Source organism: Thunnus maccoyii, chromosome 11 (genome assembly GCF_910596095.1).
Source record: "Thunnus maccoyii chromosome 11, fThuMac1.1, whole genome shotgun sequence".
Lineage (NCBI taxonomy): Eukaryota > Metazoa > Chordata > Actinopteri > Scombriformes > Scombridae > Thunnus > Thunnus maccoyii.
Window position 1 is genome coordinate 24,880,312 of NC_056543.1, and position 26,514 is coordinate 24,906,825.

At 41.0% G+C, this 26,514-nt stretch overlaps 1 protein-coding gene across 11 annotated transcripts in view; it reads right to left on the bottom strand.

The window, feature by feature from the left end:
- Positions 1–2,665: 2,665 nt before the first annotated feature.
- caska (calcium/calmodulin-dependent serine protein kinase a) overlaps positions 2,666–26,514 on the bottom strand; it is a 121,403-nt gene continuing 97,554 nt past the window's right edge. For 4 of the 11 annotated variants that reach the window (XM_042425461.1, XM_042425458.1, XM_042425459.1 and 1 more), the window contains 15 exons: positions 26,192–26,272; positions 20,743–20,931; positions 20,568–20,646; positions 19,799–19,884; positions 19,566–19,634; positions 16,105–16,173; positions 15,330–15,365; positions 13,129–13,170; positions 12,373–12,569; positions 12,077–12,192; positions 6,506–6,586; positions 6,344–6,424; positions 6,056–6,258; positions 5,895–5,978; positions 2,666–3,997 (listed from right to left, as the gene is read on the bottom strand). In XM_042425461.1, the coding sequence (XP_042281395.1) occupies positions 3,821–3,997; positions 5,895–5,978; positions 6,056–6,258; positions 6,344–6,424; positions 6,506–6,586; positions 12,077–12,192; positions 12,373–12,569; positions 13,129–13,170; positions 15,330–15,365; positions 16,105–16,173; positions 19,566–19,634; positions 19,799–19,884; positions 20,568–20,646; positions 20,743–20,931; positions 26,192–26,272 (1,590 nt within the window). In that variant the 3' untranslated portion in view covers positions 2,666–3,820. The remainder of the gene's footprint in view (positions 3,998–5,894; positions 5,979–6,055; positions 6,259–6,343; positions 6,425–6,505; positions 6,587–12,076; positions 12,193–12,372; positions 12,570–13,128; positions 13,171–15,329; positions 15,366–16,104; positions 16,174–19,565; positions 19,635–19,798; positions 19,885–20,567; positions 20,647–20,742; positions 20,932–26,191; positions 26,273–26,514) is intronic. The other 7 variants (XM_042425465.1, XM_042425460.1, XM_042425466.1 and 4 more) reach the window with 3 other exon arrangements.

Here is a 26,514-nt window from a genome sequence, read left to right on the forward strand (position 1 = left end):
TCAGGACTGTGTTTGCGGGCTGGACAGCATGACTTCATCTACTAATTCATTTAAAGGTCAGTTTTAGGGCTGCAACTAACAATTATTTTAATAACTGAATATTTTGATGATTTTCTTAATAAATTGATGATTATTGAGTGTATAAAATGTCAGAAAATAGTCCAGACTGATGTCATATTTTCTGACCAACAGTCTAAAATCCAAAGATATTCAATTTACTATCTTATTAAACCAAGAAAAACAGCAAATATTCACATCAGTGGATGGAAACAAAGGATTTTGTTTTTGTGCTTTTAAAATTTTTTTATTTAATTTTGCCAATTAATTTTCTGTCAATCGTCTTATCGGTTCAGTTTTATACTCCAACATTCTGCTGCAGCACAGTCACGTTTCTATAAAACTGTATATGATGGTAAGTTGAACTCTTTGGTGTTCAGTTATATTATGGTCTGTTTAGCTGACCCCACGTGTTTGTTTGTTGTAGGTTGTTGTGTTGTGATGTTTTGTCTCTTTTTGGCGGGGTGTTTGTGTGTTGTTGATGATTCAGTTAATGACCCTGTTAGTCCTGAATAATCCATGTGAATGTTTCCACTCTGTTTGCCCAGACTGCTCTCACCACGTCCCTCCATGCCCTCGCTGCCTGTTCAGCCTCACACTGTGTGTGTGTGTGTGTGATTTCCTTACTAACAACCTTTTCAGCTATCAAGAAAATGGCTCATTTTAATTGGGTTATATCACCATGGTAACCGATGTTGCATGGCTACTGTAGGTATTAAAGAGCACAAAACAATATTTTTGTAAATCAGTAGAATTAATTTGCTTTAGGACTGAAATGATTAGATTGACAGAAAATTAATCAGCAACTATTTAGACGACTGGTTAATCAAAGTAATTTTTAAAGCAAAAATTAACTGGTCCCAACTTCTCAAGTCTCAGTATTTGCTGGTTGTCTTCCTCACTTTTAATCAAGAGAAAACAAGCATTTTGTCAACTTGGATTCTGACAGTTTACAGATCAAACAATTAACCACATTTTTATTTTGTTGTATGTAAATTATTATTGTGTCTTTGACATACCACTGTACTGTTTGTTATATATTGTACTTGTGTTGATTGCAACTGTATGCAACACTGTTGTATATCTCATATTAATAAAAAAAATTGGCAGATTAATCATTGACAATATGAAAAAATATTCGTTGCAACCCTATTTATGTCAGAAATAGAAGGAATGTTTAACACAACCTCTTGTTGACTCTGGGATCAAAACAGATAGAAGTTATCACACTAACAGAATAATGAACAGTGATTGAAGTAGGTGCGTATTGAACTGCAATATGTTTCTTTGATTTCAGATTTAGATTTTACACTCTTATTCCTTCCTTGCAGCTCAGCATAACATGAGGCAGCTTTGTGAGTATTAAATCTTTTTAGACTCAATGAGATAATAATTGTAAAGTATTTTTGTTTATTGTAAAAGATCTACAAAATATTATATAATATTATATATAATAATATATATATAATATTAATATAACTAAACATTAACATGTAAGCAGTACTTTAATGTTGTAGCTGGTTGATGTGGAGCTGATTTTAACTGCTTTATATATATATATTTTGGGTAGTTTAACCTATTACATGCATCATATTTTATAAACCAATCATGTTTTGTATCTAAAATCTTAATCTCAGAAGTAATTTATGTAGCATAAAATGAAAATACTCAAGAAAATATGAATACCTAAAAATTGTACTCAAGTACAGGACTTGAGTTAAGTGTATTTAGTTTCGAGCAGAAACAATTACTTCATTAATTGATGGACAGAAAATTTACCAGCCACAATTATAATAATCTATTAATCCCGAAAAGTTCAGCAAGTGTGAATGTTTGCTGGGTTTCTTTAACTTTGATCATATTAAACTGAATATCTGAATGAAATGACTCATTATTTGGGGCTGTCGGACAAATCAAGCAATTCAAATAATATTGACTAAACCTTGAATTGAGAAAATAATCAACAGACTAATCAATAATGAAAATAATCATTATAATAAAGGCTGCAGCCTAAATTTAGTTACATCCCACCACTGCTTCTTCACAGTAGTTTGTTTATCACGAGACAAGAAAGCACCAAAACGTCACTGTGGAAACACTTCCTGCTTCAACCCAGTCATCAGTTAATAACCAGCTTTGATGAAAGCAGAACTTGCTTTGTGGTTCCTGGACTTTAGGTTGTTAATGTCAGTTTGCATGCAAATGTGCAGTGGAAAAAAAAAGAAAAAGCCACTCGGATGTTAATTTTTCCAACACATAAAAGGAAATATATTTAAAAAATTGTTCAAACTGAAGTACTGTTATCATTGCAGAGTCATTTACACAAGGGCAGCTGTATGTCAGTCTGTCATATTCATATACATGGTTATTCTGATGCACACACTGCTTCCTCTTCCCTAGCAAAGTCGTCACCTTGCAGAATGAATGGTGTACACATCCTTTGCAGACAGTTACACAGTTGCAGAATAAAAATCAGCATTTCATCTCTCGTCAATTTTAAACTTGATTGAAACACCAGTAGTCTTGGACATCACATTTCTGAAATGGCAAATGAGGAATAAGGTGAAATTCTTCCTTTTTTTGTGTGCAGTATGACAAATCAAAAAGAGAAAAATCAAGACTTTTATTTGATTTTTTTTTTTACAAACACATCTCACTACATGGTTGATCTTTTATAAATCTGTGGTTTAGAAATGTCACCTGAAATGCAAGGGATGTGCATAGGTGTCAAGTCAACATCTGGCTCCGTCGCTGTTTTTTTTTTTTTTCTTGGCCCCTCTTGCTTCCCTTGGCTGAGTTCTTCCAAACAGCTGGAATGTTTTTTTGTTTTGTTTTTTTAACATGTTTTTGTTTTATTCTTTTCTTTCTCGGAGGTTTACAGAGGGACACAAGGAACACTGACTGACTGACAGCATGGAAGCTTGCAAAATGTCCACATGCATGATTTACCTCATTCAAATCTCTAAAACACTTATGGATTTATTTAGAAGAGACAGTACCTGGTAGGTAGAAAGGTGCATGTGTGTGCATGGTGATACTGTTACTGTACCGGGATTAACAACAGGATAGAGTCGTGAGAGGATGTAAACCAGCGTTACGGCTTTTAAAAGAACAGGAATGAATAAATAATGAGGACCGGTGACGTGATCTATAGATGGGAAGACAGCAGTGTGTTTGTGTGCTTTTACTTCAGTCTGCTGATAGACAGAACACCTACAGTCAGTGTCCGTCTAGAGATGGTTTAGTACAACACCCAACAGGACTACGATGCAATGGAGGGATGGTGGCGGAGACGTGGGAAGCTAGCAGTGCACCAACATGGGAGGACGGGACACAGTACTGTCTCTTTAAAACAAACATCTACAAAAATGTTGCCTCCTAGCTAGTACAGACATGACAATATTCATTTTTACTCTGTTTTTATACAACACTATGACTAGGTTGTCTGTAAGGGCAAGAGTCCGAATGGCCGCTGCAGGTGTTTGTGCAGTGTTCAAGAGGATTTCGGTTGAATGCTGTGGTCGCTTTCACAGTACGCTGAGGGTGTTTTCGATCAAGTGCAGTGTAGAGAGAGGTTTCCCATTGTTTTTTGTTAATTGTTTTTTTGTTTCTTTATTATTTTGAAGAGGGAATGATGGGAGTTTGGCCGACATGTTGTTGCTGGGAAGGGAGAAGGAAGAGCAGAGAAAGAGAGAGAGAGAGAGAGAGTAATGGAGGCGGAGGAGAAAAGAAGGAAGGAGGAGGTGTAGTTCAGGGCTGCAGGTCAGTAGACCCAGGACACAGGCACCCACTGGCTGGTGGTGCACACCAGATCAATGGCCTCCTCCAGGTGCCTGATGGTCTCATCGATCTCATTGTTGATGATGGTCTGGTCAAAGTAGTGGGCGTAGGTCTTCTGCAGGATCTCGGACTCCTTCTGCAGCCGCTGGAGAGACTCGTCCTGCAGGAGGAGGAGGAGAAACAAAGGGTGTTAGACACTGATGAAGGAACAGAGACGGAGGGATGAAAGCGCATGCAGGACTGGAAGAGAACCTCTTAAGGTCCCTACACACTGTATTCACACTAACTTTGATTAAAACTCTCTAGTTGCAGCTTTTTAAAAGTGAGGATGTGCCACTTGTCTGTTTTTTATCATAAAAAATAGATACTTTGAGGTTTTTAGACGGTTGGATGGACAAACAGCTTGGACTCTGGAAAATTGTGCAAAAAACATTTCTTACTGTTTTCTGACTTTTTTTTTTTATAGAGAGAAATAGTTTAAAAATAGAAATAAATATTTACATATTGATTGATAATGAATTATTGTTGCAGCACTAATTCTCACAATGATCTGCTACCTATTGATCCATCATTTTGTCTATAAAATTAAACAAGTAATCAGTAAATATTAAAAAATGGCAACGTCTTCAAATGTCTTTTGTCCGGCCATCAGTCCAAAAACCCAAAGGTATTCAGTTGACGTTACGTTACTGTAAGACAAAGACGATTTGAGAAGCTGGAACCAGCAAATATTTGGTATTTTTACTTTAAAAAAAGTCTAAAACAATTATTCGAATGTCAAAATAGTTCTTGATTCATTTTCTGACACTCCACTAATCGTTGCAGCTCTAGAAATATGGCATAAAATGATGTGGAACATTTGGGCCGATGTGCCATTTTTTAATATTTGAAACAAAGGTGTGCGAGTCCTGCAGCCAATATTTTGTTGTTACTGTTATTTTATTCTACATTCATGGTTTTGCTGCATTGTCAAAGCATGTGTATATTTTTTTTCTATTTACATTGTGGCAACAGATTTTTGTAGACTCATCATGTGTATGACATGCAGTGCACCTGCTGGGCACCAGTGATCTCACAGTGTGTAAGGACCTTTACTATGCAGAAGAGAAGTGTCCGAGAAAAGAGAAAAAACTAACCACTAGAACCACAGAAACTATGGATATAAATGCTCCCTAAAACATATGACAAGGCATACACACACATAATTAAAACTAACACTACATAGTCGCTATCCTGTCAGGTTGTACTTACTGGCAGCGTTCGACACCACCTGGGCATCTGAGGGGAGTGCCAAAGAAACAAATGCATGCAGCGTGCAAAAATAAACGAGTGCAGAGAGGAATGAGAGGCGAACATGAGAGAAGAAGAGACAGAAAGAGCGGCCGCCGGGCCACATGCATGCTTAGTGATGGATGTGCTTCATGTAATGACTTTGCTGAGTCAGAGATGTCATTTATTGTGATTTGGTATTTCACTATCCTGTTAGGCATCAATATTACATTAGCAGGTTTTATTATGTTTTTGCAGCTTTCAAAGAAACACTGTCTGAGTTTAAGGATAAGGATGGTGTTAGTCTATATTTTTCTTGTCAACACATCCCATGAAGAAACCAAGTTTCACAATAGTTTCTGTCTTCCCTACTCTGTCTGTCTGTGACACTCAGCACCGAGCCCATCTGTTCCTTCTGAAGATGAAACTCTTTAATCACAAATGTATAATTTCATATATATATATTTTTTTTTTTAAAAAGGCAGCAGCTGGCCTCTGTAGTTTTTAGCCAATGTGAACAGGAGGAAATGGTGCATTTGTTAAGGACTATTTTGTGTCCTAGTTAGTACTGTATGTTGAACATGTTGTGCAGTGCAACACTGTGGCTCATTGATGTGTTGTTGTACGATGGAGCTCTATGGCAACACAGGTGATATTTGTTAGTAGGATGAGTTCATCGTTTGGTCTTTTCATGGTATTTGTTGACACCAAGAAAAATATATAGTAGAATATTGACGGCGTTATCCTTTAAAATGTTTGATAAATGTGAGTGTTTGGTTTATTCCTACCTCATTGATGCCTGGTGTGATCGTTGGTGCAGCAATAAAGACGACGTATGGTGCGAACTCTGCTGTCCGCAGGACCTTCAGGGCCTGATGGAGAACAGCTGTTAGTGGTCAACATGTACCTAAATATGCCTGCATGCACATTCAAGCCTAAAAATACACACCTGAGGTTCCACATCAAGTATAGCTATAAGTCCCTGTTGGTGGATCTTCCGAATGGTCTCCAGTCGTGTCCCGTACATGGCGTCCTCATGGCTGCCGTACTCCAGGTACTCATTGTTGCTGATGTCCTGCATCATCTGGTCATGGGAAACAAAGTAGTAGTTCTTCCCGTTCTCCTCATCCTTCTTTGGAGGTCTGGTTGTGTCTGAGGGACAAAAAGAGAGAATTAACATTTCCAACAAACAGTCATTGTAATTCTGAGGAGACTTTTGAGTTTTGATGCATCTTACGTGGGATGGGGTAGGCAAATCTGTCGGGGTGTTTGGTTATGAGTGTGTTCTTGATGTGTCTTCTGCCCACTCCATGAGCACCTGACAAAGACGCACACAGTCAGCCAATGAGGTCAGTTACAGTTTGAAGGCAGACGTCCACGTTTGTGCTGTTGTACTCACCTAACAAAACTAGTGTTTTCCTCTTGAAAGCAGGAAGCTTCACAACCTCTTCATATGTGACAAGATCTAGTTGGTCAAACACTGGAAGTGAGAGAGAGAAAGAGTAAGAGGATGTGGAGAGTAGTGTGCTGGGACAAACAAAAGGCAGAGAGCTCTAGTGTGAGGGGAACAGTGCGTACTAAAGAGTCTGAAACACATTTGGTAACTACGGTTTGCGGTGAAGAGAAGAGGAAGTTGGGTCACTTGTCAAATCAAAGCAGATTGAAATATCTCATGGCAACAGGCCTGATGCCAAAACAGTGACTGGAAATGAGAACCTAGAGAGCTGAGATGATGACTATGAAACTAAGTTTCCTTTAAAATGACCTCTGTGCTTTCAGACGAAGTGGACCTGAGTAAGCAGTAATTCATCCAGTGAGATGAGATGAACAACTGAATACAGGCTCATGTGCTGATATGACCCACCACATCTGGCAGGGACATTTCTGCTTAGATGAATCCAGTCTTCTTGCAGTTCACTGTCATTGTTGTTAATGTGTTCATAGATTTAGTTATTAAAACTAAACGAGAGAAGAATGAGTCAAACTGAACTGAAAGGAAGAAACCTTGACTGTTGATATAATATTCCAAAAGAAAACCTTCTGAATTAATGTAATTAAAAAGTATCATCCAGTGTAAAGTAGTGCTGAAACATTAGTTGAATAATTGATTATTTGACAGAAAATAAATGAACAATTTTGATTTTCCAAGTGACAGTGAGTCTTTTTTTTTTTTTTTTTTTTTTTAAACGGTAAAATGCCAAAATAAACTTTTACAAGCTTCACAATTATGCATATTTTCTGCGTTTTATTCTTCTATGACAGAAAACTATTTAGTCTTTATTAGTATTTTGGACTGTGGATCAGACTAATCAAGCAATTTCAATTAGGGCTTTGGGAAATTATAATGAGCACTTTTCACTATATCCTGACATTTTATGACACAAATAGTTAATTGAGAAAATAACAGGCAGTGTGATCGATAATGAAAATAATAGTTAGTCGAGCCCTCGTTTAAGGCAATGAATGTGGGGAGATGACAAAATGAACTAAAGAAATCTTACAAAGAAAAACAAAAAAACAAGAACAAGAGAGATTACTAATTCAAACAAGGACATGAAAAGTTTACTTGACTAGCTCTGTGTGCTGAGCAGCTTGTGCAGCTTTATGGGGTTATGCTGGATTATCTAAATCCACTTTCTCCCAAAATTTAGACAGATTACCCATCGAATTTCTCAGCAGCTGCTTGTCTGACTTGAATTTGGTTTGTTAATGCCACCTTTCTGCTAAAAATGTTTGTGAATTTTGTTAGATTATCAGGATGAATTTGTGAGTAAAACATTTGAGGACTACGACTAACAATTATTTTCATTATCAATTAATCTGCCAAATATTTTCTCACATATTCAAATTGCTTGTTGAATCCAACAATCAGTGTAATTAAAGAATCCACATCAAATGAGACATGAGTGGCAGGCAAGCACTACTAAAGCGTTCAGTCCATTCAGTCCTCATCGACTCCAAATCTCTGGTCGGCCGTCGCTGTTGCCAGAACCAGCTGTGTGTCAGCAGCAGCTCCTGAGCAGCTGAGAGGACAGCCTCCATGATCAGGAATCCATGAAACTGATTCATTTATTTTATTACACCTATAATGAAACTGGAAAGGCCATAGCAAAACTTGGGGCGTTGATCAATCATTACAGATACCCTGAATAAGTTCACAGCATAGACAAGAATTGGAGCGTCGGTGTGGATTGATACATTTGATAAATTTGCATATCTGTTCTATGAGAAGGGCGAGTGGCAAATGCTATTAAGCCCCAAAATATTCAGTTTACTGTGATAAATAAATCTTCACACTAGAGAATCACGGCCCAGCAAGAGTTTGATATTTTTATTTAAAAATGACTAAAATAGTTCCTGATTAATTTACTGTTGACTGTTACCTTATTCATTAACGTACTTCTTAAGGATGAGGTGACTTAAGTTACGTTTGTGCAATTGTTGACTTCTAAATTAACTCAAAGGTAACTTTGAAACTTATTGTCTCAAGTGACTTTATGCAACTGGTCACAGATGATTTATGTTGTGTCCCAACTTAAGTAACAGCACAAAGGATACAGTTTCACTTCAGTGTCATGTTGTCTATATAAACAGACTTTAAGTCAATGCTGAGTAAGACTTTCCAAACATTTCTCTGTGTGACTAAACACAGAAGGGAATAAATCAGGTAAATTGCAGGTTGTGTGACGTCTGTGGCTCGGAGCATATCACATGTTGACTGTACAATGTGTTCTTAACCTCTGCAACATGAGCCTCCATGCAGCGACCATCTCAGGGAGCTGACAAGTGAAATACAATACCCACAAGTCACTGGGTTGTCTTGTGCGACAGGCGGCTGCAGACCAGCTGCTACTCAGACTGGCGGTGAATGATTGTTTGAAGTTATGGACTGCACAGAGTGAGGGGCAGAAACTGTATGGACTGAATATGTCAGTAAATATCAAAGACTTGAGTGTTAGGCTGCTATTTACATTACTGTCCGTCTCTGCTAATGAGCACAACTAGACCAAACTTGGGTTAGGATGAACATCACAGCACACAGTGTCTGAAAACACACACACACACACACATACATACACACACACACACACACACACAAAGCTACACGGTTTCAATTTTGTCTCAGCCTTCTGTTGTTTTTTACATTATCAACAGAAACAAAACTGAAACACTGGCAGTGACAGCTGATTTAATCTACAGGGATTGATAAAATAAATAGCGAGGAGAGAGTGAGTGAGAGAGAAAGAGAGTAAAAGACAGAAGAGGAGCTGAGCGCTGTCACTGTTGTTACTTACATGCAGAGAGGCCGTTCAGTAGGAGAAAGCGAGAGAGATGAACAGGAGGGGTCATAACATGGTTCGGTTACAACAGCAGAATTACAAAACGTTACACACAAACAGCAAGATACAACAGCTGGGCAGATGTGCTGCACTGCACAGTGCCGACAATGGAGATGGAAACACACTGTATACTGTTGTTGTTGCTGTTCACACCAGCTGGTGGTACGTCACTGTGTGCACGCTGCGGAGCTGCTGGTGATGGTGGTAACATGCGCTGTCACCAGCAGCACCACAGAGCCAGAGACAGACTGTGATCAGTTAGTACGAGGGTTGAAGGTTTTACTATAACATCCTGGGAAAACCAAGATCTTTTGTTGGAAGTGAAGTTTGACTATTTTTAAATTTAGTAGTATGTTTCAGTAGAACAACTCCTCTTAGTATCGTTGAGGCAGAAAAAACAATGTTGACCATGCTCCACCTGTTGAATGCCACTCCGCTCTTTGATTTGCGGATGGAGGCCTGCATGTCTGATTAAGTTTTTGTTTACAGATTTTTCCATTTCAGTCCCACTTAATATAAATATTTTTGCGACACAGCTGGACTGTAAGCTGCCATTTTAGCAGGAAAAGAAATGGGAAGAAACCATCGCAGAGTTGATCCAGTTATATCACCTATTTAAGATTGGGTTTTTGTATTTAGCTACAACATGTGTTAGCATTAATAAGCATAAATAGTCTTCAGTACATGAACACCCAACCACACATGCTAAAAATCCTGGATTCACGCAGGTATTTTTTTTCCAGAAAAAGGAAGAACATTTTCATAAGAATCCCTGGAAAATAATCAGGATCTCAATACACCACATTCAACCCTCGGTACTAATGGACACTGAGTGAGGAAATAGGATAAACTCTTGAGATTATGAATCTAATAACATTACATGTGAGTGATGAGTGACATCATGGTGAAGACATGGTATTTACCATTTCTGTTAAAATACCAGATGACTCTGTCTGTATCACATGCATTCATGCTCCTATAACGACATGACTATCATGTTCTGTGTTGCATGCTGTTGAATTAAGACTAATAGTTTAACTGGACATTAACAGATGTGTCAGCTGGGGTGTCAGGGTACACAGCTGGATAGACAACCTGAGATTTGGATGCACACACCCCCAAACATACTGTACACATGTAAACACATGCACATGGACAGACATAATGTTCAGTATTCAGTCTCCTCTCTGTCACATCATCAGGACAGAATGTCTCACAGTATTATGAAATGTCTCTCATCCTTTTCATCTCATAATACTGTGAGAACACCTGCATGTACAGATGTGACTTCTGTGTAAAAGACCCACTAAAAAGAATGAAGTCTTAGCGTGTTGCTGTTTATAAACTACAGCTATGCACATTACTGCAATGTGACCGTAATCACCTCTGCTGCTGTTCACAGTGCTAATTTGGAGGGACATGTAACATATAGACTATAGACTCCTGATACAGACACAGTGTGGTGATACACAATGGTGCACATTTTGTACTGGAGCTGTAAAGCTACGTGTACATGAGCTACAGATATCTGACACCTCAAAGTCTGTCTGTATGTTTTATCCGCACCCTTCACCCTTTGCACTTGTCTTTGCTCTAAACTTGATGACCCTAAAACCTTATTTCAGTGATTCCCAACCCTTACATTTCTCTTTTATGGCTTGTCTCACGCCTACTGTTCTTGAAATTGATATATGTCGACAAGTACTTACACAAATAATTAGGCCAACCAGAGAAAAGGCAACAAAACAGCAGAGTAGAAAACAATACAACATAAAATATTCTACAGATCAAAAAGGTTGAAGCCGCAGCTTACTGTTCTTACAATAAAAAAAATCTATTTGGCGTCAAACCTAACAGCATACAAAAACCCTTCCTACCACCTCCCTCTATCCCAACACTAAAGACACACACACACACACACACACACACACACACACACACACACACACACACACACACACACACACACACACACACACACACACACACACACACACACACACACACACACACACACACACACACACACACACACACACCAATCTCCTCTCCCTCTGCCTCCTGTGTTAACTCAACAGTCACAGCTCTGGTGGCCGATACACGTGATGAGTTTTACCCCACAACAACCCAACCTAGTTACACAGCCAGACACATGGCAGTGATATTTGAGCAGTGTGCTGCATCTACTGTATGTCCACACACCACTAAACATATCTTCTGTTTATGCTACCCCTGGGCTGTTGAGATACTTTGCAACACACAAACATGTTATTTAAAACTAAGGTAGACTGGTGTCTGTACCAGTGAGCTGCCCACATTGCCCTGAATTGCCCCCTGCGCTCATATAAGATTTCTGCCACACTGGCAGCTTTTCCTGTCGTTCCTGGCTGTGGTTCTGCTACTGGAGATGAACGCTACAAGATCCTGTTACGTACAAGTTCCACCTACACAAACAGATGGACGCACAGACACGCAGACATGTACAAGCCCACATGCTCAGACTCGTGTGAATGAAAAGTGCATGCATGTAGGGGGGCGTGATCGGATTGACCGACGTTCAGACATCTGCAGCATGTTGTTCGTGTGCACATGCATTTGGTTATGAAAGTGTGTGTCGGTGCATGGTGTACCTGCATTGTGCTTTGCCAAATACTTGTCTTTGTACTGCTTTTTCTTCTTGCCAAACCAGGTACAGCTGGCCTGTTGCTCCTGCTTGGTCTTCTCCATGGCTATACACGCCACACGCCTGCCACACACACACACACAAACAAACACACACCGATATTGAGTTTAGTGGTTGATTTGGCTCAAGTATTGGGCTGTTGTAGTTGTGGGGAATCTGTGTCTCTGTAACTTCTGCAATTTGTTGGGAGTTTTATGTGTGATAAATGTGTCTTCCTGCAAGTGTGCTTCTCCTTTTTCTCACCACTCCTGCAGCTCTGGCGACGGGATGAGGCCTGCTGTGCCATTTTTTGTGTTCTCCAGCTTGCCCTGCCACCAGTTGTGGTCATCCTTGGAGATGATCTGGATGATGTCGCCCACGCGGAAGCGAATGCCAGCCTCCTTGCAGGGAATAAGCTCGTCTTTGGAGGGGTCGTATTCAAACTGAGCCCTCACGTAGATCTGTGGGGAAAAGCAGAGAGGTCCCAGGGGGTGAGCTGGGTGAGCTAGCTGATGGATGGGTTGGGGTGGATGTGGTGGGATTTTCCGAAAAAAGGCTGTGGCGTGTTTGAAACAGTGACTGGAATAAAGAGAGAAGTACAAAGAAGAGAAATGTGGCAGGCAGGAAGAGAAGAGAGGCCAGGCGATGTACATATCGTGACAGCTTTACTGAAGTAATGAACAGTGGGCTCTCAGGGGGGTGAGGGCACGGTGGTGTTATGGTTGCCAGGTTGGAAACTGGTTTCCACGGAAGAACTTTCTCCAGTGAGATGAACCCAGACACTGCTGGGCTATTAATGAGCCTCTCAACACACTGGTAATTATGGCACAGGCATTGTTTATGTGTCCATTAGTTGAAAACAACAGTAATTATCCTGCTTTACACCGTTTTTGACCACACAGACATTTGTTGCTGTTTTCCTATCTAACACTATGTGAAAGTGAGCCGGTAGATAGACGTGCAGATGTAATTACTGTGCTTTTAGCTCTTTTTTGGGGGGTGGGAGAGGCTGTATCTTACCTTAACAGACATTATGTCCTTGATTGGAGGTCTGGATACAATCTAGGATTTGAAAGCATCACACACATCATGCAGCAAAAATGGCTATGCAATGTCTTAACAGCAGTATGCTTACCAAGGTTGGTGGAGGGGAGAAAGGTTGGGGGCGGGAGGGTGATAGGGATGAGACAGGACAAGGCTGAGGTGTTATAGACTCTTCTAGACAGACAGGAAGTGTGCTTACACTTTTTAAATATTTACTTCCTGGCATAGTAAACTATGAGATCATTCAATGGCACTGAGATCAGGCTCTGCGACAGAGAGGCTGCCAAGCTTTTGATGCACAACAGTGTGTTGTGGACTCTACTGCCCTCTGCTGGTTGGATCTGTTGTTGCTACAATCACAAGATCCTTAGATGCTACTTGTCCTCTGCTGGCAGCTCTTTTCAAAACATTAAAAAGGGTGTGAAATAATGATTTAGGGTGTGCCATGTCAGGTTGTCTCCAAGGAAACCAGTGGTGTTTGGAAGGTGCACACACATGAAGATAGAAATAAATCCTTCAAGAGTGTGATAGGATGAGATGACTATTGGTGAAGATTGGTGAGGTTGCCCTTAACTCCTGTTCTCACCCCCAAATGGTACTGCAGCAGCCATGAATGCATATCTGAGTGAGGATCAGTGGTTAGGGGTGATCTGTAGGCTCTGCAGTGTTTAACAATGCCTGTGCCATTAGTACCATACATACACTTTAAGTGAGGGTAGTTATGCGCTACACTGACAGGCTGATGACACAATAGTGGTCACTTATATTGATTAAATCTACAGAGTGTTAGTTTAACATTACTAGGAGAACAACCAGGTAGAGGTCTTCACAAGTCCTCTAAACTTCTAGTAACCATGACTCGACCCGGACCAAGTAAGGTGTTGTTCTATTGCTGCAGTTCTTGGGCAACGGTTGTCAATATATGTCTGGTACTGGGGCATAGTCAGTCATTGTTAAAGTCTCAAATGTGAGGGGGATTTACTCAGTTTTATACAAATGTAAATTAAATATGTTTGGGTTTTGGACAAAAGAAGAAATCTGAAAGTATGTTATTTGGATCTGGGAACTTGTGAGGCAACTTGTGATTTTCTGATATTTTACAGACCAAGCAATCGATTAATCTTCCTGTCTGTGAAAATAATTTGCAGTTGCAGCTGTACCCACCATAATTATTGTAGGCGAGACAGAGGGTGTGAACTGTGAAGAAAAAATAACATGAATTGCAACTGTTTTCAACAGCAGCTGATTGTCTACTGTTGGAGCATCATGCTGCTCTCATTGTTCTCTATTTTGGTTTGGTTCTGATTATTTTTTATATGGATTTATTTTGGACTCTGACTGTGCTTGGGTCCCTTTTGGAAGATTAATTTACTGGTATGCTCTTTGGGTTTTCCACGGGTCAGTTTCGGATTGGATCCACAATTTAGGACTTGTGGAGACTACTACAAACAAATTATTAACGGCAGGAGTGTAATCTGTGTGTAGGTGCTGGATGTCATCATCCACTCTGCAGACGTCCAGCACAAAGTGACCACTGCAGTGACTTGTAATGTCTGTTTTGAAATATTGGAAGTGTTTTTGTCTGTGAGGAGCAGGTGTGGTTGTTAGGGAGAGCAGAGGAGAAGGAGAGTCATGAAGATGTCAGGATCTCTAGTTTCCTTTACCTTTTCCTTCCTCCAATTGGATTTACACAGACAGACAGATGTGTTTTTTGCATTATTGACATTCTGGATCTTTTCCTCTTGGACTTTGAAGGGAAGCATTATGTTCTCCAAATCAATAAAAAGTAATTTCCCAAAACAACGCTTAGTTTGAATCCAGCTGAACTGTGCTAAAAGCTGGACAGCTGCAGCCTGTTTTGGTGTAAATTACAGAATGTAATGTATTTTGGAGTGGGCCCAAAATCCAAAAATTTCTTTACTAAGTGAGGTCAGACCTCAGCCATTCACATCATGAGTGACAGCTTGGGGACCAGTGAGCAGTGAGGTCTTGTAAATGAATCTAAATTATACCGAGGGACTGACCTCCACTTTGAATTAGAGAATGGGCTTTGTGAAGTGAAAAAGAAGGGAGTGTTAGAAAATCGAGACACATACACTTCTCAATCAGGGGAAGGATGCAAAGCGTCGTGTAAGGAGCTAGTGATTACGAGTGAGAGAGTGAGTGCTTTTATTCACCTGTCGACCTTTGGGCTGAATGGTGGATGGCAGGTCCTGTGGAAGTAAGCCATTGATGACAGAGAGACATGGTTCAGTGAGATACAATAGTTAGGCTAAAACAAAACAAACAAATAAAGAATTGATACATCCTGTTAAGAACATGAGAAATGCAAAAAGACAAGAGAGGATAGGAGAACAGAGTAATTCTCATCTGTTAAAGCAGATCCGGCTGTGGAGCAACCAAGCAAGCACAGAGCAAGCAAAGCAGCTGCAGCATCAGCACGACCACAGTGTCTGTCTGGAGCCTCGGCAGAGAACTGCAGAACCCGATCAGGTTTAGTGTGTGCGTAGCGGAGCACAGAGTGTGTCCCCTGCACCATTGTGACCACAGGAGGCCTAGTGTGTTGTGTCAGCAACGAGGCACAGCACGCAGCAGGTTTTATGAGGCACACCAATTTGTTAACTGAGATATCGGACACGGGGGCCTTTGGCTCAAACAGATGAACAGGGAGAATGACACGGGATCGACGCGGGAGATCTGCAGTACAACCCGCCTACTGCTGTTTCTACTTCTACCACAATACACGACTCAAAATTAAACAGAAATAAACACAACCCATGATAAATGGACATCTGGACGGACAAACGGTTCAAGTGACACGAACATGTAAATATACCATGACAAATCAGCGTGATAAATGAGACGCACCGAAGGGGAGAGAGGAGAGAGAAATGGTTGTGGGTCTGTCTGTGGGGAGGGCGGAGGGGTTTTTCTGGGGGAAGGGGTCCTTACCAAGATAGAACTGTTAATGCTGGAGTGGCCATTGGCAGGGGACTGCCTGGAGGTGTTGGGGGACTCTTTCTGAAATAAGACACACAAGTCAGCAGCGCACAGCCACCACACACACAGACACACATACACAAATCTCACACAAACATTCATGAGCTCAGGTGGCCAGGTGGGTGCAAGGAAACACATATACACACACACACACTCACATTTCTGGGCAGTGACCGTAGGTGATGGAGAGGGTAAATTTGTAAAACACAATAGAGACCCACCACAGTGCTGACGTAATGAAATGCGTCATCAAGACATGAGAGACAACATCATCATCAGCCCTCTAGCCTGCACGTCCTGACATCACCACAGGGGGGCGGTAGACTAACACTCGTCTCGAGCATCGCTAACAGAGACTGTCACAGCTCAAAGCCTGGAATAAAGATGTTTGTGCTCACAGAGCAGCTTCTGTGTGCTGGATGACCAAAAGAGATGAAATTAGAAAACAATACGTGCTAAATGTGTTTGTGGAATAATGTGATTGTGAATATAATGATCTGATAAAGATTTTTATCTGTGAAAGTGAAAATCAAGTGAAAACGTAGAAAACTGAAATATGAAATTTCTACATAGGTTATACAGGCACTATTTAAATTATAAGTATAAAAGTAATATTGAGTAATTATTGAGCATCTTAGCAAAATAATTCTTCAAGTGAAATGACTGTGTATAAAATGATCATTCAAAATTCATTTGATGAAGAACTTAAGTTTGTGAATAATAGAGTTACAGTTGGTTGGCATTTCTCTGTACCATGAAAAAAATGCAAAACTCAAAGCTTGGCTGTGGTTTGTGTGCATTATGTCAAAAATGCTCTCTTGTGTTGCAACAGCAGTTAGCTGTCATTCACAGAGTTTTAGCCTAAATAAAGACAACCACAATAACCACGTTGTCCTAATGTTAGCATGTTTGCACTGGTTCCCAGTGTCTGTTCGAATCCATCTAATTATATATAAGCCTTTACATGGTCAGGCATTTGATTACATCAGTGCACTTTTAACTTCATACTGACTCAAAAAACCTTTTACATCACTGGATCAGGCTTTTCAGCCATGACAACAGACAATAAAGCTTTTGATTTACAGGCACTACAGCTTTATAACGTCTTCCAGTTTGTTTTGGTCTGCTGCCACTGTCTTTGTGTCTGAATTTCTGCTTTCTAGTCCTTGTATGCGGTGGTACTTATAGTACATTACATATCATGTTTTTGGAACATGCTTTCCCCTGCAAAACTCTGCATGGGTTCCTATATGAGTTATAATACAAGAGAAACTCCACATGGGCACATAGCACGGTTGGTCTACCTTAATTACAAAACATCATGAAACCACAAAGATCGACAGAGCCGCCTACCATCAGGAGGAAGACAATGACCTCTACATTTACAATAAATCAATGAATATCAATCAATAATCCACTGAGCAGCCAACAGTGGGTAAATACATATAGTATAACTGATCATAAGACAATTGTTGTGCACGTACTGTGTGGCCCATTACAAATAGTGATCAAAGACATTACATGATCATTTAAAAAGTCTATCTTTAATCAAATTAAATATTGCAGTTCAAAGTTCATTCTTGACCTTGGAAATAATCTTGAAGCTTTCAATCATGTGATACGATTAAAAGCTCCAGAAAAGCCACTAAATGGACCTTATTTTGAGAAAGTTCTATTAAATTAACTATTAGCTATTGGATTATTTTAGAAGCTGAGGGACACAACAGAGCTCTTACTCTGTAATTGCACGCTATTTACACACATGTTCCTGCTTCCTTCTTTTAATGAAGAAAGAGGAAGGAAACTGAACATTACCATTCATAAAATTATCCTATCTCCTCTTCATCAGTGGATGTTTGTGTGATCAATTATTGATCACTCACTGATTACACACATACTCATCTTTGTTCTCCTACGGGCCTTTTCTCAGTTTTGCCATTTTCCTTTTCAAACTGCATGCAGTATGTGAATAAGGACAGCTGGTCCTCCTGTCAGTCATTAAATGTGTGTGCCAGCTCATGATCACATTCATTTCAAGTCTTTTGGTCGTCCATTTTTATCCACGTGTTTAGGGGCAGAAGGCATCAGTGAGTTTCTGTGATATGTTTGTATCTTTAAGTCTCTGTGTGTAAGTGAGGGTATATCAGCAGCTGTTTATATAAGGGGTAGACAACATAACAGAACCGCTGTACAAAACAATAGCTCTGCAGTACATATTCATTTGGTGAAGCTCATAGTGTTTGTTTTTTTGTCAAGAGTGAATTAGGTGCTGATTTAAAGCAGTAATGATTGATTTGTTTTGCCTGGTTGGGCAGTAAACACAAAATTGACAATTCACCTTATAACATATTGAATGAAAACGGTTGCTTATGTAAACTTTCAGCAGAAACGGAGCAATATTAACACTCACTTGGAGTCGAGTCTCTAACCACCTGACAAATGTTCAATAATGATTGTGTTTATGTCTCCAGCAACTCCTGAAAGAAATATCTGTCTATTTATTTGCCAGCTTTAGCTTAGTTTTGTTCACCAGCTAATCATTAACATTGTCTGTCTGCTGTTTGGTGCTGAGCAGGTGGTGACAGTGGATTTATACCAATACCAAATATTGAGCTGAAAGACACACTAAAAAAGGTTGAAGGTTCAAGTTTTTTGCTGGATGACCGCCGCGTTATTTAGCTGAGCCCTCAGTGGTGGCGCCCCCACTGTGTCAACGTACTGATCTCGTTCAAATGAACAGGAGGGCTGCGTTTTTTCATGCAGAGCTGATGTCAGTCTGAATGCCCCCTAAAGCTCCATGAAGCTCAGGAAAGCTGCATAGTCAGATTCATTTTATCCAGTATTAATATAAATATTATTCAAATATACAATATTAATATTGATGAGTGTTTCTGAGGCTGTAGTTTAGGATTTGTAAGACTTTCTCTTTATATATACATTAGCATTGTTGTTATTATAACTGATGCACCAATCTCAACAAAAGCCAGACATTATGAGCTTTGGTACTGACAGCAGAGCCATTGAATTTTAAGGTGTTTCTGTTATTTTGTCCACACCTGTAGTGTGTGAGTGTGTCTACAGGTGGGTGGGATCACACAGAGAGGTGTTGCTCATTCCTGGACCAGAGGGGGGAGAGGAGGAGTTCCGGTATCTTGGTTGTGAAATTGGTGTGCTGAATATCTGACCCAGCCCCAACAAAACACAGCAAACACACACACACACACACACACACACACACACACACACACACACACACATACGCAGAACACACACAGTACACCCCACACACACACAATATAATTAGGTTACACGCATACACACGCTCAGTGACCAGGCGAGCGGTTAGTAACCAGATCAAGAGCTCATGATTCGCAGTAAAGAGGAAGAGGAAGAGGAAGAGGAGGCGGTGTTACCTCACACGAGGAGCCCTGTGTCCGATAACTTGGCACTATTTTAAAGGTGATGCTGCCTCGCATCTCCCTCTGTGGAGAAACAAGCAAATATTATCTTATCTTCACTTCAGCTTGTGACATTTTGCAGATAAAGAGTAATGTAGAGATACACTTAAGTATGTGCTTACAGTCATAAGCAAACACACAAAAACACACACACACACACACACACACACACACACACACACACTCACCAGCATCTTCTGCAGCTGCTCAACAGTCTGGTTGGCCACACTGATGCCGTTGATCTCTCTAATCTCATCTCCTACATGCAACGTTCCTGATAGGGAAGCAGAGAATAAGTAGGGAGAAATGAGAAGAGAAATGTGTAATCCAACTTTCCTCCTCGTTACAGAGCCACAGTATATTTCATTAGCCTTTGTTGTTCTTTTCCCTGTTGAAAGAACAGTACAGGGAGTCTTTGTAATTGTGGTGGCTTTCCAATAAGCACAACTGGAGATTAATTATGCTATAGTCACAATAGAGACCAAGTGTTTCAACCACAACAGCAGAGACAAATCAGCTGCTGAAATGTCTGGAAAAATGGATGCATATACAAAGGCTTATCACCCTGTTTGTCTCCTCTTTAAGAAAAGTTGGTGTTTCTTTTGTGTATCCTGACCGTCCTTTCAGAAGACTTGAAGAGGAACTGAAAAAACTCTGTTCTATTTCTGCTTCCTGTAGATTTACATGAATAATAATATAATACTTTAATGCAAACTATAACCTATTATTTAAATTAAATAAATTATTGAACCGACCAGGCACAAGTGGTGCATCAGTATACAGGAAATAGTCAAACTGAGGCTGTGTTTTAATAAATGCCACTAAACTTCTCTTCTTCTGCTGTGGCAAATTTGACTATATTACAGGATGTTGTTCTCTGGTCACAACTTATACAGTGCCCTTTATCAAGATGTAGAGTGTGCAGTAAATGTCAGTTGTGAGAGAGAAAAAGTGTACCTTGTCTATGTATCATTCCCCCGTGCATTATCCTTGCCACGATGCAGTGGTTTGAGTCATTCATCTTCAGCGTGATACCCTACATCCATGAACACAGGCAAATCTGGAGTCAGTGGATGATACCAACACAACAGGTCTTAACAAAGCCGTACAGTAAATGTGTGAAACTGTGTACCATGGGCTCGTCTGTGTTCTTCTGGAACTGGACCAGGCGGACTCTGGTGACGTTCTCCAGGTCCATATCTCCGTTGGTGCTCTCAGGGGAGTCCCCGTTCAGGTAGGGCGAGGTGGGTGGAGGTGTCACCCTCAGAGCCTCGTCGCTGTAAACTTCGTGGGCCACCACGTCGTGGGCCTGCAACAAGGCCTGTGGTCACACATGCAAACATAGAGTTAGACTTGAAACAAATACAGAACAATGTGCGTGACTACAGTGGTGTCTGGAATGATGAGGCACGCTGGCTACAGTTCAGGGTCGAGTGGCACAGAAATGCAAGACAGTGCAGTTATGGTTGGGTATGACCAGAATTGACAGAATAAAGTCAAGCCAGAGACACTGACAGCCTTTCCTTTTTTTATTTGGGGTCATCAGAACCTGCATCCTCCAACTGTGCTGGCAAAATGTGTTTTTTTGTCCCGCTATCTGTCTATAATGAACTATTATCACCCAATATATATCGGCACAGTTGATTTATTGGTGGGGCTCTGATTAAAATGATATTAAAAATTACTGGGCAGATGTTATGTTAAGGTGCAGTTACGACAGGTTAAGGTGCAGTTTTCTTCGCCATTCATCTCAAGGAAGAACGCAGAGTCATCTTCATTTGCCTTGTTTGTTTTACGCACAGTATAAACTAATTGAATGTGAAATGGCAAGGGTCTCCAAAGTCCAGCCAGTTTGAGAGAGGAGGTAGGACTGACCTCTCATTCAGAAAATACTGTTAATATCCTTATTTATGTAACTTAATGACAAAATGCTAGGACACTGCAAGAACACTCATTACCTTATTCAGCCAACGACCCTGCAAAGGCCTGCAAGACATCACAAACTACAGAAGAACATCCCCCCCTGCTGAGGCAAATCATCACACCTCAGGCAACCCCCCTACCCTCCTCCCCGATACTCAAGACATGTGTAGAGGATGTGAGCCGGCTCTTCCAGAGACAGAAAACCAGGAAAGCACCGGGTCCAGACAATGTCTCCCCCTCCTGTCTTAAAGCCTGTGCTGACCAACTGGCTCTAATCTTCACGCAGACCTTCAACAGATCCCTGGAGCTGTGTGAAGTCCCCTCCTGCTTAAAACACTCCATCATCCTCCTGATCCCCAAGAAATCCTCCATCACAGCACTGCATGACTACAGGCCTGTTGCCATGACAACGTCTGTAGTCATGAAGTCCTTTGAACAACTGGTGTTGGCCCACCTGAAGAACGTCACAGGACATCTGCTGGACCCCCTACAGTTTTCATGTTTGCGGACTTCAATTCGGTGTTCAACACCATCACTCCAGAAATCCTCTCGCAAACTCTCGCAGCTCACTGTACCCCCTGCCGTCTATTAGCGGATCACCAGCTTCCTGACAGGCAGGAAACAGCAGGTGATGCCGGGGGAAGTCACTTCTGGTAATCGGACAGTCAGCACTGGTGCTCCCCAGGGAGGTGTCCTCTCCCCACTGCTCTTCTCCCTCTACACTGACGACTGCACCTCCAAGGATCCAGCTGTTAAACCCCTGAAGTTCACAGACGACACTGAAGTCATCACACTCATCCAAGATGGCAACGAGTCAGCATATCGGCAGGAGATTGAATGGCTGGTGCTCTGAGGCAGTCAGAATAACTTGGAGCTGAACACGCTCAAGACTGTGGAGATGACAGTGGACTTTAGGAGACACCCCTCAGCAGTGTTCCTACTCACAAGATCCAACAGCCCTGTGTCAACTGTGGAGACCTTCAAGTTTCTGGGAACTATCATTTCTCAAGACCTGAAGTAGGGGACCAACATCAACTCCATCCTCAAAAAGGTCCAGCAGAGGATGTACTTTCTGTAGCAACTGAAGAAGAAGAGGAAGTATGGTCTGCCACAGGAGATGTTCAGCCAGTTCTTGCTCAATGGGCTCATCGACTAAGAACCATCCCTGCTAGAATGGACTTTGTCTGAACCTCTACTCTGCCATAGTTAAAGGTATTCCCCCTTTTCCACAGGAGTCTTTAGTCTGAAGCCCCTTTGTCTGTTTGAGTTAAAGCAGCATGTCTTATGTTGCTGCAGAGCCCGCTGGTGCCTCACACCCACAGAGTGTTCGACTCTACTCCTCTGACAGCCACAGAAGCCCTTGAGTGGCACTTTAACAAACCAGTCTGAACTTAAAAAGACTGCAATCAAACCTTAACAAAGGGGAAACATGTCACTGTCTTCCCTCAGCGTCTCACACACACACACACACACACACACACACACACACACACACACACACACACACACACACACAGAAGGAGAGCAAATCAGAGAGGCAGAAACATGAAGGCAATGGCAGTGTCTCTAACTCCTGTGTCACACTACATCACACAAAAGAAATTTCATGTTCTAAGACACAGAGGAAGTTAAGGTTGTGTGAGTTTGTGTGTGTGTGTGTGTATGTGTGAGAGAGAGACTGTACCCTAATGAGGACAAGGTTAAGGGGTTAACTAATCCTTCCATGCAATGTGGGTGTGCTTGAGTAAGAGTGAAAAAGCGAAACAGCAAAGCAGCACAAGAGCAGATAAGTGAGAAAGAGCACAAGAGATAATAAACACGGAGTTAAGAAAGGGGCAGGGTAGAGATTTTAACTGATGCCCCTGTTGAATACTCTGAAAAGAATAAAGAAAAGCTTTTCAGAGCAGCATTTAACACTGCAATGAATTTCAGAGAAAACCAGCAGATGCCTGAGCCTTCTGGCCTGGTACATGAGACACATTCAAATGAAAGGCAATAATATAGTTGGACAAAAGAAAAGGTCAGTCCAGAGCAGCTCAATAGTTTCCAAGGTGAAGGTATTTTACAGTGCAGCAGTACTTCAGACAAAAAAAAAAGAGACAGAGGACATACAGTGCCATCACCTGCAGGTAGAATTTCAGTTTCCCTTAAAGGAAAACTAGTTTATTACAACTTGTGTTTCTATTTTGAAGCTCCATCAGTTCTTTTGACTATGACAACAGTGTCATAATCACTAAAGTCATTTCTTAAACCATCTTCTACAACCTGTATGATCGCTTGTTTGTTCCAAGATCTCAGCAAATAAAATGTTATCATAAATCATAGGTTCAGTTCGTACTGGTCAGTCACGGATGAGTCATGCATCGGATCATTTTTTTGGATCAGCCAAAAAGAGACAAGATATAACTTTGCTTTCCATTTATTCTGTAAAATACTTACAGCAAATAACTTTTGGTCTTAAATGAAAACAACATTCAACATGTCCAATGTTTAAACAAAATCTGTAAAATATTCAACACTCTGTTGTTAAATTAAATTGCAATATGAGGCATGATATTCTCTTCCTTTAAACATGGTAGTGAATGAAACAATAGCCTGTGTCCATCATCAAAACTTGATGATAACTTACAAACATGAACACACGTCTCGTCCTGCAGCTTAGCTTTTTGAACGAGCCACCAAACAAACATTCACCGGGGAAAAGTGCACCGCTAACGTCAGTTAGCAGGTAGATAGTTGAACAGCATGTAAACACACCTGCAGATGTCACTTCAGACACATTAGATGCTGGTTTGGTTCTAAAATCCCTGTAAGCGACACGCTGACTGTCCATAACTTGTGGCTACAGCAATTTGTTTACTTTGTCTCCAATGAGACATTAAATTTTGCCAGTAATCCCTGAGTCACATGTGTGCCAAACCATGGGGGGCGATCAGTACGGATCAACTACGTTCCGCTACACCACTAGTTGTAATAAACCATAGTTTTCCTTTAACGGTGGAGCAAAAGTTAAACCCAGGGACAATCCTACCTACTTTGGATGACTATTAGGTTTACATTATCCTAATGTCAACCATTATCTTTAAGGATGAGGTTGGTGATTTTTCTTATTGTCAACAAAATCCATTAAAAAAACAAAACCAGCAACTAATTGATCCTACTAAGTTTCTGGTGTAGCCAAAACCTTATATATGGTAGCTTATTCCTCTTCTACTGTTGTCCAAAAACTACCAAAAACCAGATAAATGAACCATGACGTGTTCCTTCATTACAATGAACACGGGCATTGTAGTTAATTTTGAGTCAATCCCAGATACACTGTCCTCTTGCTTTAAATACTCACTACAGCATATTATTACTCCTGTTTGAATGTTTGCTTAAAAATAAATTGCATAACCTTTCTTTTTTAAAGAATGAAACTGTATATATATATGTATATATATATATATATATATACACACCCACATCTTCAGTAGGAACCAGTGGGCTTGGGGCTGAGTGTCACAGACAGAGTAGGGAAGTCAGAAAGTGTAGGGGGACGGACTTATGCATTGTTGGTTTTGGTCTTTTCATAGGATTTGTTGACTGTATTAAAAAAATGTAATATTTCCAGACTTATTGTTGAAAACTCAAGCACTATTTCTAATCCTAAAGTCATTCCTTAAAGAAATAGGGACTGAAGAAAATCCTCAAGTATATACTATGATTTCTATTTCTCTGAGGTCATCTGTTCCCTAATGCACACATTTATAAACAGAACACAAAATCCTCAAATGGCTCAACTGGTTTTGTCTAAACTTCGCTCTCGCTTGAACCCGTTGGAATGTGAAACATGAAGGTGCCTCTCTCTTCTCCCTCCCTCCGTCAGTTTACGCTCCTCTAGCGCTATGAAGGATCCCGGCCTCTGACCCGACACAGCACATCGCATCAGACACGCCTTACTGACCTCCATCCACACCTCCCCTCCTTCCTCGCATCACAATCTGCACCCTCTCCTTCCATCTTTGCACTGCTTATCATTATTTTAGTCCTCTTCCTTTTTGTGTCTCCTCTCCCCTGCACCACACTCCCTCCCTCCCCTTCTCTGTTGGTCTGTCTATCTGATATTGAGCAGGCCATTGATCAGAGTCGGAAATCAGATGCATTAATGTGATAGGATTAGCAGGGGAGGCTGCTGACAGTTGAATGACTTTCCCCTAAATAGATGAACTCCTGCTGCTCAGATCCTTAGACCCAGTTTAAATGATGTTTCAAGTGTGTTCAGAGGCACTTAAATTCAAAATGTACATTCAAATATCAAGCTTCAAAACAAAACATGATGTAGAAAATAACGCTGTCTCTGTCACATACCTATGTCTCTCTTTTTAGCTCTTTCTAACGTCACGCTGGGTGAAGGCAGAGGCAGTTAGAGCATCTAAAAGACAGTCAGAAGCCTGTACAAGTATGGTATTCAAAGTAGAGGTATGTACAACACTTCCTATTAAAATTGCTCAGGCGGTGTCTGTTGAATGAAGATACGGGGATTCAGCTGTGCTACATCTAGCAGCGTCGTCAGCAGTCCTGAATGTTTGTTAAGGGGCCTCCTGCACCCGTCTGAGCGGTATGACGGATATGAGCGCCCTAGTTGTGTGTGAATGTATGTGTGTTTTTTGACTTACCATGAAATGCGGCTGGGTCAGTATCCGTCTGAGTTCTTTAGCTTCGTGGTTCTCTGGGTAGCAGGAGATCTCTTCCAGTACCTGACGCAGAGAGAGAAAAAGCAAGAGTTTGGTTTAAGCCACAGTCTGCCTTCTTTGTGCCCGAATCCAAAACGTCTCACTGACACATTCACGCCACAGCACCCTACCTGCTGCACCTCAGACAGCTTATGAAGAGTAACCCGACAACCTCACAGACCCTCTCAAAGTTTCCCTGACACCGCCTCCCACATCATCATCACTGCCAACCTGAGACCAACTTTGGACACCAGTCAACCAGTCAA